Source organism: Eptesicus fuscus, chromosome 21 (genome assembly GCF_027574615.1).
Source record: "Eptesicus fuscus isolate TK198812 chromosome 21, DD_ASM_mEF_20220401, whole genome shotgun sequence".
NCBI lineage: Eukaryota > Metazoa > Chordata > Mammalia > Chiroptera > Vespertilionidae > Eptesicus > Eptesicus fuscus.
This window is the reverse complement of record NC_072493.1, coordinates 36,507,642-36,523,018: the sequence shown is the minus strand read 5'-3', so window position 1 is coordinate 36,523,018 and position 15,377 is coordinate 36,507,642. Positions and strand designations below refer to the sequence as shown.

Genomic DNA, 15,377 nt, shown 5'->3' with positions numbered 1-15,377 from the left:
CTTTCACCGGAGAGAATGTCACTGGGGCAGAGACCTCTGTCCTGTTCGTGGCTGTCTCCCCAGGACGGAGAACAGAGTCTGGCACATGGCAGGTGCTCAATAAATAATGGTCGAATAAATGAAAGGAAGGAGGGAAACGGGGGAAGGAGGCAAAGGGGAGGGAGACAGCAGGTCAGTGAGCACCTAAGGCTGTCAGCCACCCCAGCTGGAAGGCAGGAGTGGTAACCCTTCTCGCTTCCAGGAGAAGCCATTGCCAGGCTGGGGAACTGTGGCACAAAAAGACAGTCATTAGCACTTTCTGGCGATGGGTGCACCGAGGGCTAGGCCTGGGGGTGGGGTGGGGGGAGTCACCGTCGCCACCTGCTGGAGAGTGGTGTGTGTCCTGATGGCCGCGCCCACCTTTCAGACTTGGGGCTGGCCACGCCTCTCGCTCCCCCTCACCCCCCCCACCCCCGCAGGCAGGAGAGGTGCGCCCTGGCGGGCATCCCCAGCAGACGTGCAGAGTCCAAGGAGCCACAGCCATAAGCCTCTTTATTCCCGAGGCCCTGCGGGCACCCACCCAGTCGGTGCTATGCAGCCGTGGGCAGGGCTGTGCCACCCACCTGTGCGTCTGTGTCTGTCTGTGTCCGCAACTGCCCTTCGAACACAGCCGCTGGGGACCCCCCCACCTCTCCAGGAGGGGAGAGCTGCCCAGCCCCCTCAGGGCTGCATTCGTCCACATGGGCCCTCAGGAAGGCCGAGGAGTCGAGGCCTGCCCTGACTCCCCAGCCGGGCATGCGTAGTGTCCGGTTACATAAGCCAAGGCCGCAAGGCTCGGAGTCGCCCCATCCCTAGAGGTACATCATCCGGTGGAGCAGGGGTCTCACCACCCACACATCATCCACAATCTTTCCATCCTGCAAGTAACAAAAACAGATGACATAAGGACTGAAGGCCTAGACTCTGGAGCCAGGGCGCCTGGGTTCAAATGCCAGCTTTGCCTCCGATGTGCTGTGTGACCTTGGGCAATTTGCTAGATCTCTCTGAGCCTCCATTTCCCTTATCTGCAAGATGATAGCAACGGTATCTGCCTCGTAGATGTGGTGGGAACGAAGTGAGATTTGGGAAGGGCTGTGTCAATGCAGGTTACTGCTGTTAGAGCACAAGCCCTGGAGTCAGACAAACCTCGCTCTAATCCCAGCGCAGCCACTCTGTGTGTGGCCTTATGCACATGACCTGACTCTGAGCCGAACCTCCATGTTCTATAAACCAGGGAGGACAGAAAAAAAGTAATACGCACAACAGCCTGCCCTGGGGTGTGTGCCACTCAGTAAATGGTAGTTACGTGTAAATAAGAAGAGCATGGTCTTTAGGGTCAGATCCCAGTTCTGCCACCCTCCGGCTGGGTGAAAATTACTTCTCTCTCTGCGCCTCAGTTCTCTCATCTGTGAAATGGAAAGAAAATCCTCCCCCACGGGATTGTTGTGACTAAAGTGCTACTAAATATACAGAGTGGAGCCCAGCATCTGGTACACAACAAATCATAGTGATTATCATTATTTTAAAATTATAATAACAAAAATAAAGAAACGTGGGCATGATCACTTGGGTCATCTAACCTTAAGCCATCTGGACCACACTCACATGGTATTGGCTTCCCTTACCCACCTCCCAGCACCTGTCTTTTTCTTTCCCTGCTTCATGTTGATAAACAGCTATAGAATTTACCCTGTTTTAAAAGCTGTTTTAAGTACTTTATATATAATAGGTCACTTACCCCCATATCATCCCATGAGGTAGAAACTCTTAAACATCTCCATTTGGCAGATGTGAAAACTGTGCCTCCAAGTTAAGTTCCTTGAGGTCAGCTAGCTGGTAAGCAGCAGAGGCAAGGTCTGAACCCAAGATTCCTGGCTCGAGAGTTCTCAGCTCCGAGCACGCTGCGCCTGGCTACTCAGGATGGTGGCTCGGGCACCCCTCACTGACCTGGTCATCGGACACCTGCTGGATGTGGACGTGGGTCCCATTGAGGACGTGTAACCGCGTGTACCCGTACTCCTTCACTCGCACGGCGCTCCAAGGCCGCGGGAAGAGGGTGAAGCGGGTCAGCCGCTCCTCACAGCCCTGCAAGGGACAATTGTTCAGACCGGGGCCGGGCCGGCCGGGGCAGGCGGAGGACCCGCGGAGGAGTAGAAACAACCTGCCAGGCCAGGACCCTGCTGCCCCCCAAGGGAGAAAAAGGCAGTTAAAACTTGACGTCAGTAATGCTCACAAGTGAGTGTTTTGACCCAGCCAGGCATCCTGTGCCTTCTAGAGAGTGCATGGCTATACGACGCTGTCCACTGCAGCATTTTCTGTCACAGCCCCGAGCTGGGAGCCACCCGAGGGCCCCTCAGTGGGGTCAGTTAAGCACATTATAGCACAACCATTACAAGGCAGGGTGATACAGAAAGGGGCCAGGATGTACCATTAAAGGGAAAATGCCATGGCAAAGCAGAAGAAATGGGAGGGTCTCAACCCTCACTGAGCAGTAGACACTCCAAGAAAGCTTTTTAAATTCACCAAAAAGGGAGTGCCCGTTCTTACAGTAGAATATGCCAGGTGAGGGAGGGAGCTCAAAAAAATTACCATTTGCAGCCATCCTTATAATAACTGACTGAAGCAAGAATTATCACTAGATGGTAAAACTAGTGGTGAAAGTTTGAGGTATAACATGGTATTTGCATAGCCTCAAAGTATCTCTCCAGGAGACACTTGTTAATTAAAAGAGGGGGGGGGGGTGGAGAACTATGGTGGAGAGGCCAGCAGACACCACCTTAACGAAATGATCAGAGTGAACATCATCAGTAATGAGACCGTTCCCTACCACATCTACAAGATGGGAAACTGAGGCTTAAAGCGGTTAAAGAGATACCACGCGCCTCCTAAGAGGATGCCCTGAGAACATGGTATCAATTTTGTGTATTCTTATCAAAAAGGCACTAACCTCCATCTATCTGAACAAACATCAAACAAACCCAGACTGAGGTATATCCTACAAAATGATTTTGCTATACTCTCCACATTTTTCAAGGTCACGAAAAATGAAGACAGCGTAGGGAAATGTTTCCGATGAAAGGAAGCTAAAAAGACAAGACACCGAAATAGAACATGTGATTTTAGACTAGATCCTGGGCCAGCAAAATTCTTTGCTTTGATTTAAAGGACAGGAATGGGGCAAATGGCTAAATCTGAATAAGATCCGTGGATCAGATAGTAATAGTATATTATCAAGGTTAACTACTTGAATTTGATTATTACACTGTAATGATAAGAGATAAGATAATGTTCTTGTTTTTCAGGAAAGACAGACAGGGAGGGACAGAGGCATAATTTCTGAAACTCATTCTTCACTGGATCTGAAAATAATAATAAGATGTATATATGTGCATATATACACATGTGTACATACAGAGAGATTAGAAACAAGTATGGTTCAATGCTCACATTTGGGAAATCTTGGTCAAGGGGATATGGAAAGTCTTTGTATTATTTTTTGCACCTTTCCTATACAGGTGAAATCATTTCAAAATTCTAAATGAGAGGAAAACTAATCTGTGCTGATAAAGATCGGGATAGCGATCCCCGATGGGCCTGAGGAGCCGCTGGTGAGGATTGCATTGTTTCCTGCTCCTGGAGTCAGGTGTGCGTCGCCAGGACCATCCTTAGGAGGTTCTGGTGTCTGGTCTGGGGTAGGGCCCAGGCATCAGAGCTTTAAAACCTCCCAGGTAATTCTAACAGGCACCAAGGTTGAGGGCTGCAAAGGTCGGAAGCGTGATCCAAGTTGTTTTTAAAAAGTGGGTGACGCAGTAACACGTTTCTAGGTAGACAATTACTCACTTGTCCGTGCAGAGAACATTCTAAATGCCAGCAAGAGAGGGAACGGCCGAGAGCGGGAGCAAGAGGGGGTGTAGATGGCCGGTGTTCACCTCCTGCCCGCTGTTCTGTTTGAATTGCTATCACCAGAGGCTCTTACTGATTTGTCAGAATCAGCTTTTAAAAGGAGCCTCTCGGTGTTCCTGTGCCATGGGCGCCCGCTCTCGAGAGTGTTGTTAAAAATCTCATTTTCGCCACGAAAAAGTAATAATAAAATAAAATAAGTGAAATGAGCCTCTCTCCTTGCAGAAGTGACTGGTTCCAAGGTGGGGGCAGGGAAGCCACAAGATGATCCCGAGCCCCTTGCAGTGCCGAAGAGAAAGGAAGTGCTCACGTGGAAAGGGCAGGGGGCTGACCCGGAAGAGTTCCCAGTGGCCAGAGCTGGGGCAACCTGAGCAGCAACACAGTCAATAGCATCGGCTCACAGCCCACAGAATAAAGTAATTACCCATGAGTCCACTTCGGTATAAATCAATCGCTCACTAACCAAATGAGTGAGGCCGAGGGACAGCTCTTCCTCACAAGAGGATTATAATAAACCCAGAAGGAAGGAGGGAACTGGGAGAGCCCAGGAGAACACCACAGCGGTAATTGTTGCAGGCAGACCCCACTGACAGTCGGAAATTTGTGCATCTATACCCCTGTAGACATGGAAGTTTGAGGAGAAACAGGACATTTGCACGGTCTAAAGGGATCTCCCCCAAGATGTCTGTTAGTTTAAAAGGGAGGTATAATAACTTTACGGTGGAGAACCTGGCAGACGCCTCCTTAAGCTGGTGATTCAGAGACACCCCTCCAGGGGAGAGACACATTGACATCCCATACTCCCTGGTCTGATGCGCGGAGAGGACAGGACAGCACCTCTGTGATTGTCTTGCCCAAAATGCATACCTGAATCTCAGCACGAGAAAATGTTAAATAAGCCCCAATTGAGGGCATTCTGTAAAACACAAGGGTCCGCAAATATGTGAATGATGAAAGAAAAAGAAAGACTGAGGGACTGTCACAGATTGGAGGAGACTAAGAAGACACGATAACTAAATACACTGTGGGATTCTGGACCAGAAATAGGCCATTAGTGACAAAGGGGTGGAATGTGAATAAAGTCTGGAGTTCAATTACAATCCTATACAATGAAAGCCTAATATGCTAAATATCCGACCATTCATTCAACCATTCGACCAGTCGCTATGATGTGCATGACCACCAGGGGGCAGACGCTCCAATTGGTAGGTTAGCTTGCTGCTGGGGTCTGGCCGATCGGGACTGGGCGAGAAGGGCCAGACACACCCTGGAGCCCTCCTTCGGTCCCTCCCAGCCAGCCAATCTCCTGTGGTCCCTCCCCTGCCTCTAAAATATTTCTTCTAATCAATTTCCTTTCAATGTGCACGAATCCGTGCACCAGGCCTCTAGTAATAATAATAAGCCCTCTGCCTGTGGATCCATCCAGTCGACCTGGGCAAGCGCCCGACCCCTGCCACCTATTGAACTTGTGACTGTCATCGAGTATTTTACTGTCTGAGCCTCCGTTTTCACATCTGTACAGTGGGCATGTTGCTAGGTTGAGTCAGTGACAGTGACTGTATGAAGCACGCAGCACCCTGGCTGGGACAAGTTCGACCCTCCACCAATAGCAAGAGGAGAGAAGCCAGAGGCACCCTTTGCCGCCCTGCTCACAGCAGATCCTGTGATGATGTGGACAGGGCCTCGAGGGTTGGTGTAGGGCATCTCTCGGCTGCCGTTAAATACCTGGAGAAGGGGACAAGGGAGAGGGGTGAGTCAGACCAGACCAGACCAGAGGGTCTGAGTAGGGCCCATTGACAGCAGCCCTCGGCCCTCCCTGAACCTCACCTGGTAGTTGTAAATTGGCCACAGTCGTTCGTACGAGTGCTCATGAGCCCACAGCTGCAGGTCGACCCCTGAGACAGAGCAAGTAGGGGTCAGGCCCCCTGCATCCAGGTTGGAGGGTGGGACCGGGGCCCCGGGGAGCACTTCCCACCCGCCGAGTCACTTACCGTATTTGTAGAAAAGATCCTCTAATCCAAATAACTTGCCGAAGAGGCCTTTCCGAACCTGGGCAGGAGGAGCCAAGAGTGAGGGATGGATGATCTGGGCGGACGCCCTCCTGGCTCTCAGCACCCTGCCCAGGGAGCGGTCCTCACCTTGCTCTCGTGCCACGTACAGTCATCCACGTCCGCATTGGAACAGTACATGGGCCGGTGACCCATGGTGATGATCCACGGCCGGGCTGCCCGGTTCTGATTGGCTTTCTAGAGAGAAGGGCCAGAGTGGGAGGTGGGAGTAGGAGGGGAGGGGAGGCGGGTCCAAGAGGTGACAGGGACCTCCACCCAGTTACCTGGAGGTCTCTCTCCAGCCAGTGAAACTGTCTCTCGACCAGGTGGCGGCCGTAGTGGAGGTAGAAATATACTTCGGTGGAGAAGGAGATGATGTGCGCAGGGCCCAGATCCCAGCTGAGGGGTCAAAAGGCAGGGATCAGAGATAGGGTCTGTGCTAGCTACATCTCCCATCCTTCAGGGCAGCGAGGTCAGTTCCCCAGTGCCCCCCACCCCCACCCCACCCACAGGTTACCTGTACCACAGGCCCTCGTTGTTCCCGGGCATGCTGAAGCGAGCCTTGTAGTTAGAGAAGTTGCTGGATAAAAAGGAAGTAAAAGGATCGGGGGAGGGTCTGGGTGCCCTGCCCACCCATCTCCTGAGGACCCTGAGGTCAAGTCTGGCTCCCAGGCCCTCCCGCCTCTCCTCTCAGGACCACAAAGGAGCTGCTGCAGCATGAGGGACGAAGGTGAGACACTAGCAAGGACCTGTCTGTTCTCATGGGCCAGGCCCACGCCCACCCCGAAGCCCCTGGCCCTCACTAGCGCTCCTCGTGATTCCCAGGGCACGTCATGTATGGGAGGCTGGCAGCCACAGGTTCGATGAGACGCATGAACTCGTCGCCGACACGAGCGTTGTCCTGATCCATGTTGTAGGCAAAGTCTCCTGGGGAGGGGGGCACGGGGGGAGGGAGAGTGAGGACCCAGCACCAGCTCTGCTTTCTCCAGATCTGAGAGCCCTGGTTGCTCAGGTGTGGGCTGGGCAACCTCTGGCCTCTGAGCCATCCCAGTTCTCCAGCCCCTGCCTCACACTCACCCATGTGTGCACTTGAAGTGTTTCCTGAACCTCTGGCCCCTGAGACCCCCACGGGACCGTGCTAGTCTCCTGTGCTCTGATCACAGCAGCCCGGGCCTCTGCCGGCCGCCCTGTGCCCTCCCAGAACACTGCGACTGATGTGGCCTGCTACTGGTTTCACGCCAGGCACGCCCCAAAGGCCGTACATGCGTGGTCGTTAGAATCTTTAGAACACCTTCTGAGGCGGGTGTTATTATCCCATCTCAGGCGGAGAAACCGAGGCCGGAGAGGTTAAGCACTCGCCCGAGGTCACAGAGCGGGTGAGTGAAGATCCAGGAATCGGCCGAAACCGGTTTGGCTCAGTGGATAGAGCGTCGGCCTGTGGACTGAAGGGTCCCAGGTTCGATTCCGGTCAAGGGCATGTACCTTGGTTGCGGGCACATCCCCAGGTAGGGGGTGTGCAGGAGGCAGCTGATCGACGTTTCTCTCTCATCGATGTTTCTAACTTTCTATCCCTCTCCCTTCCTCTCTGTAAAAAAAATCAATAAAATATATATTTTTTTAAAAATCCAGGGATCGTTCCTAGGAGGCCACTGAGTCTGTGGCTTTGAACCACACCAGCCCCAGGCTTCACCCCCCACCTGGCTCTGTCCCTCAAGTCACAACAGCAATGACAACAGCTAACACTTACGTGCCGGACAATGTCACCTTATTTAGCCGTCACAACAGCCCCATGAATTCTGAACACGTCTTAGTCCAGTAATAATAACAGTAATAATAACAGAGGAGAAAGCCAGGCACGTAGCTCCAAGGTGGGAGTTGGACTTTAACCGGGGAAGTCCGGCAATCACAGACACCACCTCCAGGGCCAGCCTCGTCCCCAGTCCCCTCAGAACCACAATGGCCCTTGCCCCAGCCCCCTCTACAGTCCTGGCATTGCCTCCCACCCATGTTTCCCGCCCCCCCCCCCCCCCCCGCCCCCATACCTCCAGGCACACCCTTGCCAATGCCTCACCCACATGGAGAACAGCATCGTACATGCCCTGCTGAGTGTCCCTGCGCAGCCGGGGTAGGGCCCTCGGGTTGTCGGCCCCCATGTCCCCAAATACAGCCAGAAGGGGGCTCCAGTGGGGCCCGTTCTTGAGGGCCCTGAAGCGGAACCGGCGGCTCCAGCCCTGAGAACTGCCACAGCGGTAAACTGGGGAAGGGGAAGGTCACAGTCAGCTGGGGGCCTCCGTATGTCTCCTCCACCCCCACCCATCTTCCGCTGGTAGAGGGAGGAGGCCGTGGGGTTGCGTGAGCCTGACCCACGCCCCTTCTTGTCCATCTCACCCCAGGACCCCAACACCTCCCATTTTTATCCCAGGGTCTCAGACAAGCGGAGGAGCTGCCCGCCCAGCCTGAGCCACCTGCCAGCGGCAGCTTCTCATCCATGTCCCACGCCTCTTCCCATGCCCTCCTCCACACCGGCCGGGGCCCCTCTCACCGTACTGGACCCCCGGCAGCAGCCCCTGCAGCGTGACGCGGTGTATGTAGAGCTTACGCCGGAGGAAGCCCCCGTCCACAAAGGGGCTGACGCTGCCCTGGGCCCGGAAGGGCAGGGGCCCCGATAACTGCAGCCCGAACTGTACTTCCGAGTGGGTGGGGACCCATGTGGTCCAGGTTACAGTCATGGAGCCCGGCTCACCTGGGCAGAAAGGAACAGAGCGGGGCTGGGCAGTGAGGCCGGGGCAGGGCAGGGAGAGAGGCGCAGAGAGAGTGAGGGCAAGCATTCACAGCTCCTGAGGACTCCGCCATTACGGACAGAGGTTGGGGCGCTTCCCAAGTTCAATCCCAGCTCTGCCACTTCCAAGCTGTGCTTTCCTTGGGCAAGTCCCGGCCTCTCCGAGCCCCCAGTTTCCTTATCTGTCAAATGGGATCATAGTAGTACCTATTCTACAGGCATAGATTAATAAGGAAAGCATTTGAAACAGTGCCTAGCATGCTTAGGGTTATATGAGTGAATGGATATTATTATTATTATTATTATTATTAATATTATTTACTATGTGCAGGCCTCGTGCCAAACATCTTACATACATGATATCATTTAGGGGTTATAAACTCAGATGTCTAGGGGCCAGCTAGGTAATGTAAGTGGGGAAAGGGCCAGCTGTCAGGAGCAAGACAGTATGGAGTTGGGGGGAGGGGTGGCAAACTGCAGACTCTGCCCGTCTAAAAAGGACAGCCACCGCTCAGCTCTGGGGACACAGCCACCGCTCAACTCTGGGGACACAGCCACCGCTCAGCTCTGGGGACACAGCCACCCTCAGCTCTGGGGACCCAGCCACCCTCAGCTCTGGGGACACAGCCACCGCTCAGCTCTGGGGACACAGCCACCGCTCAGCTCTGGGGACACAGCCACCGCTCAGCTCTGGGGACCCAGCCACCGCTCAGCTCTGGGGACACAGCCACCGCTCAGCTCTGGGGACACAGCCACCGCTCAGCTCTGGGGACACAGCCACCGCTCAGCTCTGGGGACACAGCCACCGCTCAGCTCTGGGGACACAGCCACCGCTCAGCTCTGGGGACACAGCCACCCCTCAGCTCTGGGGACCCAGCCACCCTCAGCTCTGGGGACACAGCCACCCCTCAGCTCTGGGGACACAGCCACCGCTCAGCTCTGGGGACACAGCCATCCCTCAGCTCTGGGGACCATGCAAGAAGCAGGCCCAGTGCCACCAAACCTGTCAGTTTCTAGGGTAAATTTTTTTAAAAATATATATTTTATTGATTTTTTTACAGAGAGGAAGGGAGAGGGACAGAGAGTTAGAAACATCGATGAGCGAGAAACATCGATCAGCTGCCTCCTGCACGCCCCCCACTGGGGATGTGCCCGCAACCAAGGTACATGCCCTTGACCGGAATCGAACCCGGGACCCCTCAGTCCGCAGGCCGACGCTCTATCCACTGAGCCAAACCGGTTAGGGCTCTAGGGTAAATTTTTATACTGTGGTTTTTATGTCCCGAGTATATCTGGATAGATACACAAATCCAGGCTTTTAAGTGATTGTTCCAAATTCTTAAACACGAGCAACCAAATCAAGGTTTTAAAAATATCCTGAGGTACAGTGTAATGTGAAGAGTGCCCACCTCCCATCTGGTTCCCTGTCCCCTCATGTCACAACAGCAACGGTAATAGCTTCACCAGCACCATGAAAAGGCACACGCACAAGGTGACTGAATGCCTCACTGTGTGCAAGCACAATATACCAGAAACAACTGAAAGGCCCACGCGTAGGAGAGTGACCGAATAAACCCTACAACACGCGGACGGTGGAGCGCTACGCAGCTGTCAAAAAGGAGGAGGACACGCTCTGGGAACTCTAGGATATGGAATGAGGTCCGGGACATACAGTTCAATTAAAAAGCAAAGTATACAAGAGTAAAGCCAGCTACTCTTCATGGAAGAGGATATAAGACAACACACAAAGATATGCTCATTTGTACAAAGAAAATACAGGGAGGATATACTAGAAACTAAAGAGATGGATTACTTACCTGGGGTGGAGGGGAAAGAAAGGGGTAGGAGAAAGGAGAAATGGGGAAGTTGGAATGAGGAGGGAGGATGCCTCTCTGAGTCTATCTTTTTTGCATAAAAATTCTGAATTCTAGAAGCTATAGTCATGTTTCATCTCTCCTTCATACTAACAAAATTACCCAGGATGTAGGGAGAAGCTAGTATGGAATATAAACGCTAACAAATGGATGTAACTATATTTAAAAAACGAATAAAGTAACCACACTGAAGGGTGGGGGAAGAAAGGTAACTGTGGGAAATAGGTCTTGACTGGGCACTGTAAGATGACAGAGAAAAAGGACTGCGCATAAGTGCCGTCATCCAGTAAGGGTTCTCGCAGGCCTACGGGCAAACAGCTCTGACTTCATGTCTATACTAGCACTGAACCAGCAAGTGTAATCAGACAGTGGGAGCTATGGTTCTCAGTGTCGGAGGAAGAAGTTACAAACAAGGAAAGAAGGAAAAATAAACCTTTGATGTTGGACTGAGATCAGAGGTATCAGTATGATCCCATGGCATAATAAATATACAGATAGATACAGAAATAGAGACGTGGCACGTGCTAATAAGCATACCCACGCGTATGGCCTAGCTTCATTTGTGAGGAACTAGAGACAATCGCACCTCAGCGGCAATGAGCACAGCTAGTGCTCAGAACTTGATTTCTAATTACCCATCCTCCAAAGGAAGGAATCAGGGCTCTTTGGAGAAATTGTTGATTACAGAGATGGGCAGGAAATATACAGATGAGCCTGGGATAATTTGAGGTGCCAGAGAGGGAGGAAGTGCTCAAAAAATGAAGGAGTTTGTGAAAAGAACACAGGAGCTGCCCTGGCCGGCGTTGCTCAGTCGTCAGAGCATCGGTCTGAGCACCAAAGGATCACAGGTTTGATTCCCAGTCAAGGGCACGTACCTGGGTTGCAGGTTCGATCCCTAGCCCAGTCGGGACACGTTCAGGAAGCAACCAATCGATGTGTCTCTCTCACACCAATGTTTCTCTCTCTCTCTCTTTCTCTCTCTTCCCCGCCCTCCCTTCCACTCTCTAAAATTCAATGGAAAAAACAGCCTTGAGTGACGATTGACAAAAATAAAAACATGAAAATAAAAGAACACAGAGGCCAATCTGAAGGAATTGCAAAAGACCAAATCAGGGACAATTTGAGCCACAAAATAAATAACGATAGTACAGAATTTTAAGCCATGGAATAAAATAAGTATCCATGAGTGTATACTGATATAAAGAAATAATTGAATAAATAAATAAATGGAGGAGGGAAGGACAGCCTTTCCTTAGAATAGAATTTCAATTAGATAAAAAGAGAGAATTAGAAGGTTACAAAATCACAATTAGGTGAACATCATGCTAATAATTGTTGCAGACAAGATTCACCGATGGATACTAATATTAGTGGACAAGTTTGAAAAGAAATATGATTTTTGTAGTTTCAAGGAATCTTCCCCAAGATTTTTATTAACGACAAAGGAAAGAATAAAAACTTTACAATGGAGAAACCCAAGGACTAAGCAATGGCAGTCCGCATCGCCAGTAACAGCAATAAGCCATGTCAGCATCATGCATTAGGAAGGACACAACATCACATCTTGGTCATTTGCCAGAAAAACACATAACTTAGCTCTGATCATGAGAACATATCAGACAAACACAAAGTGAGGGATGTCCTACAAAATAACTGCTCAGTATTCAAAAATGTCAAAATAATGGAAGGTAAGGAAAGACTGAGAAACTGGAGATTGGAAGATACTAAGGAGACACAACAACTAAATGTTAAATAACTAAATCAGTGGAAAAACCGGTGAAGTCTGAACAAGATCTGTAGTTTAGTTAATAGCATTGCACCAATGTGACTGGTGTTAATAATAATGCCAGCCCGGCCAGCATGGCTCAGTGATTGAGCGTCGACCTATGAACCAAGAAGTCACGGTTCGATTCCCAGTCAGGGGCACATGCTCAGGTTGTGGGCCCGATCCCCAGTGCGGGGCGTGCAGGAGGCAGCCGATCAATGATTCTCTCATCATTGATATTTCTACCTCTTTCTCTCTCTCCCTTCATCTCTGAAATCAATAAAAATATTTTTTGAAAAAATAGTGCCATGGTTAGGTAAGATGTTAACATTAGGAGAGACTGGGTGAGGAGGATATAGAAACTCTATAATGTTTTTGCAAATTTTCTGTTAAATCTAAAATTAGTACAAAATATAAAGTCTTAAAACAAATACCAGGGCTCTTGAGTTGCTTAGGTTCAAACTCCAGACTGTGTGACCTAGGGTCAGACTCTTCATCTCCATGAGCCTCAGTTTACTCTTTTGTATAATGGGAATAATAATAGTACCTATAGCTTAAGGCCCAAAATGAGGTCAATTGAGTTATCCTTCTGATGGACTTAGTCAAAGAGTATATTTACTACTGTCATTTTGTGGGCCAAAGGACAGCTGTGATCTCCGGATTTTCATAGCAGCTCCGTGAGATGGATTTTACTGTTGTTCCTTTTACCTCAGAGGTCTCCAGGCAAAGTGTCTTGTCCAGGGTCACTGGATCAACAAATGCCAAAGCCAGTTCATTCATGCAGTTTCAGATTCCGCATTGCAACTAATCTTTAAGAAACTATTTTCCTTAAACGTGTCAAGGTCACAGAAAACAAGGAAAAATTGAGAAAAGTGTCCCAGATAAGAGGGGACTAGAGACATGGCAGCTAGATGCAACATGGGATCCTGCAATGGACCCTGGATTAGAATTAAGACATTAATGGAAAAGCTGGTGAAATATTTTTTAAAAAACAACCATGGTTTAGTTAGTAATGTGATACCAATGTTAAGTTCTTAGCTTGATACTGGTACCATGGACGCATAAGAAATTAACATGAAGGGAAGCTGGGTGAAAGATGTATGGGAAGTGTACTATCTTTGCGACTAGAGTTATTTCAAAATAAAAAGCTAGAATAATTAGGAAGGGAGGGAGGGAAATAGGGAAGGAAGGGACACAGGAAGGGTGGGTTGAGTTTTGGTGCAAAAAAAAGGAATAGCCACAATTATTTGAAACTCCTTTTAAAATCCTCTTCTCTGTTTCAACTACATGTCTGCGTGAGACCAAGTTTTCTTCATATATAGCTTCCAAAGCAGCGTATTATCGAAACAGATTGAAGCAGAAGCAGATGTGAGGAGGACCAAGCTGTCTCCAGGCATTGAAGTGACTTAAACAGAGGTAACTCAGTGGCACTCTTTTCGCTAGATTTCTTTTCTTTGTAAAGTGGAGTTGTTTTTCATGAAAAAAATGTCATTTACCTTAATGCAGAATGGGTTTATTCCTATTCATTTCAATGACAATAGATACTTCTAAATGCCTCCGTTTTGGTTTCTAACGTGGCAAATGCTATGGATATAAAACTCACATAAACTAAAGCTCTTTGAGGTTCTCAAGAACGGTAGCTGTGCTAAGGGGGTCCTGAGACAAACACATCTGAGAACTGCTGCTACACACCAAGCTTTGCTTTTGCCACGTCACAGGTAACATCTCGTTTATTCCTCACTCTGAGGTCACGCTACTGTTATTCTAGCGTCCAGAGACGTTAAGTCGCTTGCCCAGGGTCACACAGCAGCTAGGTAGCAAAATTGGGATTCAAACCCAGGGAGTCTGTATGCAAAGGGTCCATGGCCCAAGACCTTACGACCCAGAGCACCACCACCTCGTGATCAAGGATCAGGAGACAGCCTCGTGGGGACACCATGAGCAGTGACACAAGGAACAAGAGATGAACAAGCGCAATAGCAGCCCCCTTTGCGGGCACTTCCTACAGGCTGGGCACCAGAATCATCTCCCACACAGCCCGCTGAACCTCTGCTGGTCATCCCCACTATCAGAGGCAGACGTGGACGGAGGCTCAAGAAGGGCCAGCCACCAGCCTCGGGTCTCTCACGGCCATCAGTGTGTGATTCCTGAGCCCCCCTCCCAATGGGCCTCCCCGGGGAATGTCCTGGGAGGGGTCACAGGCACTTACCTGGGTACGACAGGTGGACTTGCTCCGGGGCAGCACTGGGATCCTTTGGGACCCCCTGGACTCCCAGGGCGAACCACAGAAGCAGGCAGCAGCAGGACCAGCAGGGAAGAGAGGGGCACATGGCGGTGGCGGAGGGGGCAGAGAGGGGGAAGGGATGGGGGCCGCAGTAGATCCGATTCCGTCAGGGACAGTAGGAGGGACTGGGAGGATGAAGACTGGAGGGGGGCCCGGCAGTGTCACTGGGAGTGAGGCAGGCTGGAAGGGCGGTCTTCAGGGGGACGGTTATCCAGATGCTGGAGAGCAAACAAAAAGATGATCACTACCAAGCAGCCAACGCAATCGGAGCCTCGCTGGGTGCCTAGCACTTTGCATAGATTAGCTCACGGGAGCCTCACAGCATTCCTCGGTGTGGTGGCCACTGTGATCAACAGCCCCATGTCACAGACGGGGGGAATGAGCAACCCAGGGATTCAGCTGCACAGCGCGGAGGCGATGGAGCCCAGATTGGAACCCAGGAGCCCTGGCCCTTAACCACAGCTCACTCTCAGCACAAGAGGTTTGGGAGTGAGGGTAGGGGCGGGGGGGGGGGGGAGCTCAAGTAGGACGTTCCCTTTGGCAACCCCACCCCCAGCATTCCATTCTGCTTTTAGTAACCCCAGTTTCTTCTACCTGATTCCCTACATCCCTAGCATTCCACCCTGCCCTCAGGGACCTCATCACTCGACTCCATCCTCCAGCCTTCTGTTTTGGTCTCAGTGACCTGAATTCCATCCCCAGATCCCTC

The 15,377-nt window shown here is 51.0% G+C and overlaps 1 protein-coding gene across 3 annotated transcripts; it reads right to left on the bottom strand.

Moving 5' to 3' along the window:
• Positions 1-14,873, bottom strand: ACP7 (acid phosphatase 7, tartrate resistant (putative)). 3 transcript variants are annotated; one of them, XR_008554937.1, is made up of 13 exons: positions 14,594-14,869; positions 8,509-8,709; positions 8,038-8,220; positions 6,770-6,893; positions 6,484-6,546; positions 6,251-6,365; positions 6,057-6,164; positions 5,910-5,967; positions 5,746-5,813; positions 5,572-5,643; positions 1,966-2,103; positions 603-896; positions 1-266 (listed from the first exon to the last, which is right to left on the bottom strand). XR_008554937.1 is itself a non-coding variant. In XM_008139618.3 (12 exons), exons 1-12 carry the CDS (start codon positions 14,712-14,714, stop codon positions 831-833), a joined length of 1,317 nt encoding a protein of 438 aa, XP_008137840.1. In that variant the 5' UTR covers positions 14,715-14,869; the 3' UTR covers positions 514-830. The 3 variants fall into 3 exon arrangements, 2 of the variants coding, with proteins under 2 accessions (XP_008137840.1, XP_054566565.1); XM_008139618.3 differs by lacking the exon at positions 1-266 and having other exon boundaries at positions 514-896; XM_054710590.1 differs by lacking the exons at positions 1-266; positions 603-896 and having other exon boundaries at positions 2,056-2,103; positions 5,553-5,643; positions 14,594-14,873.
• Between the last annotated feature and the right edge of the window lie 504 nt (positions 14,874-15,377).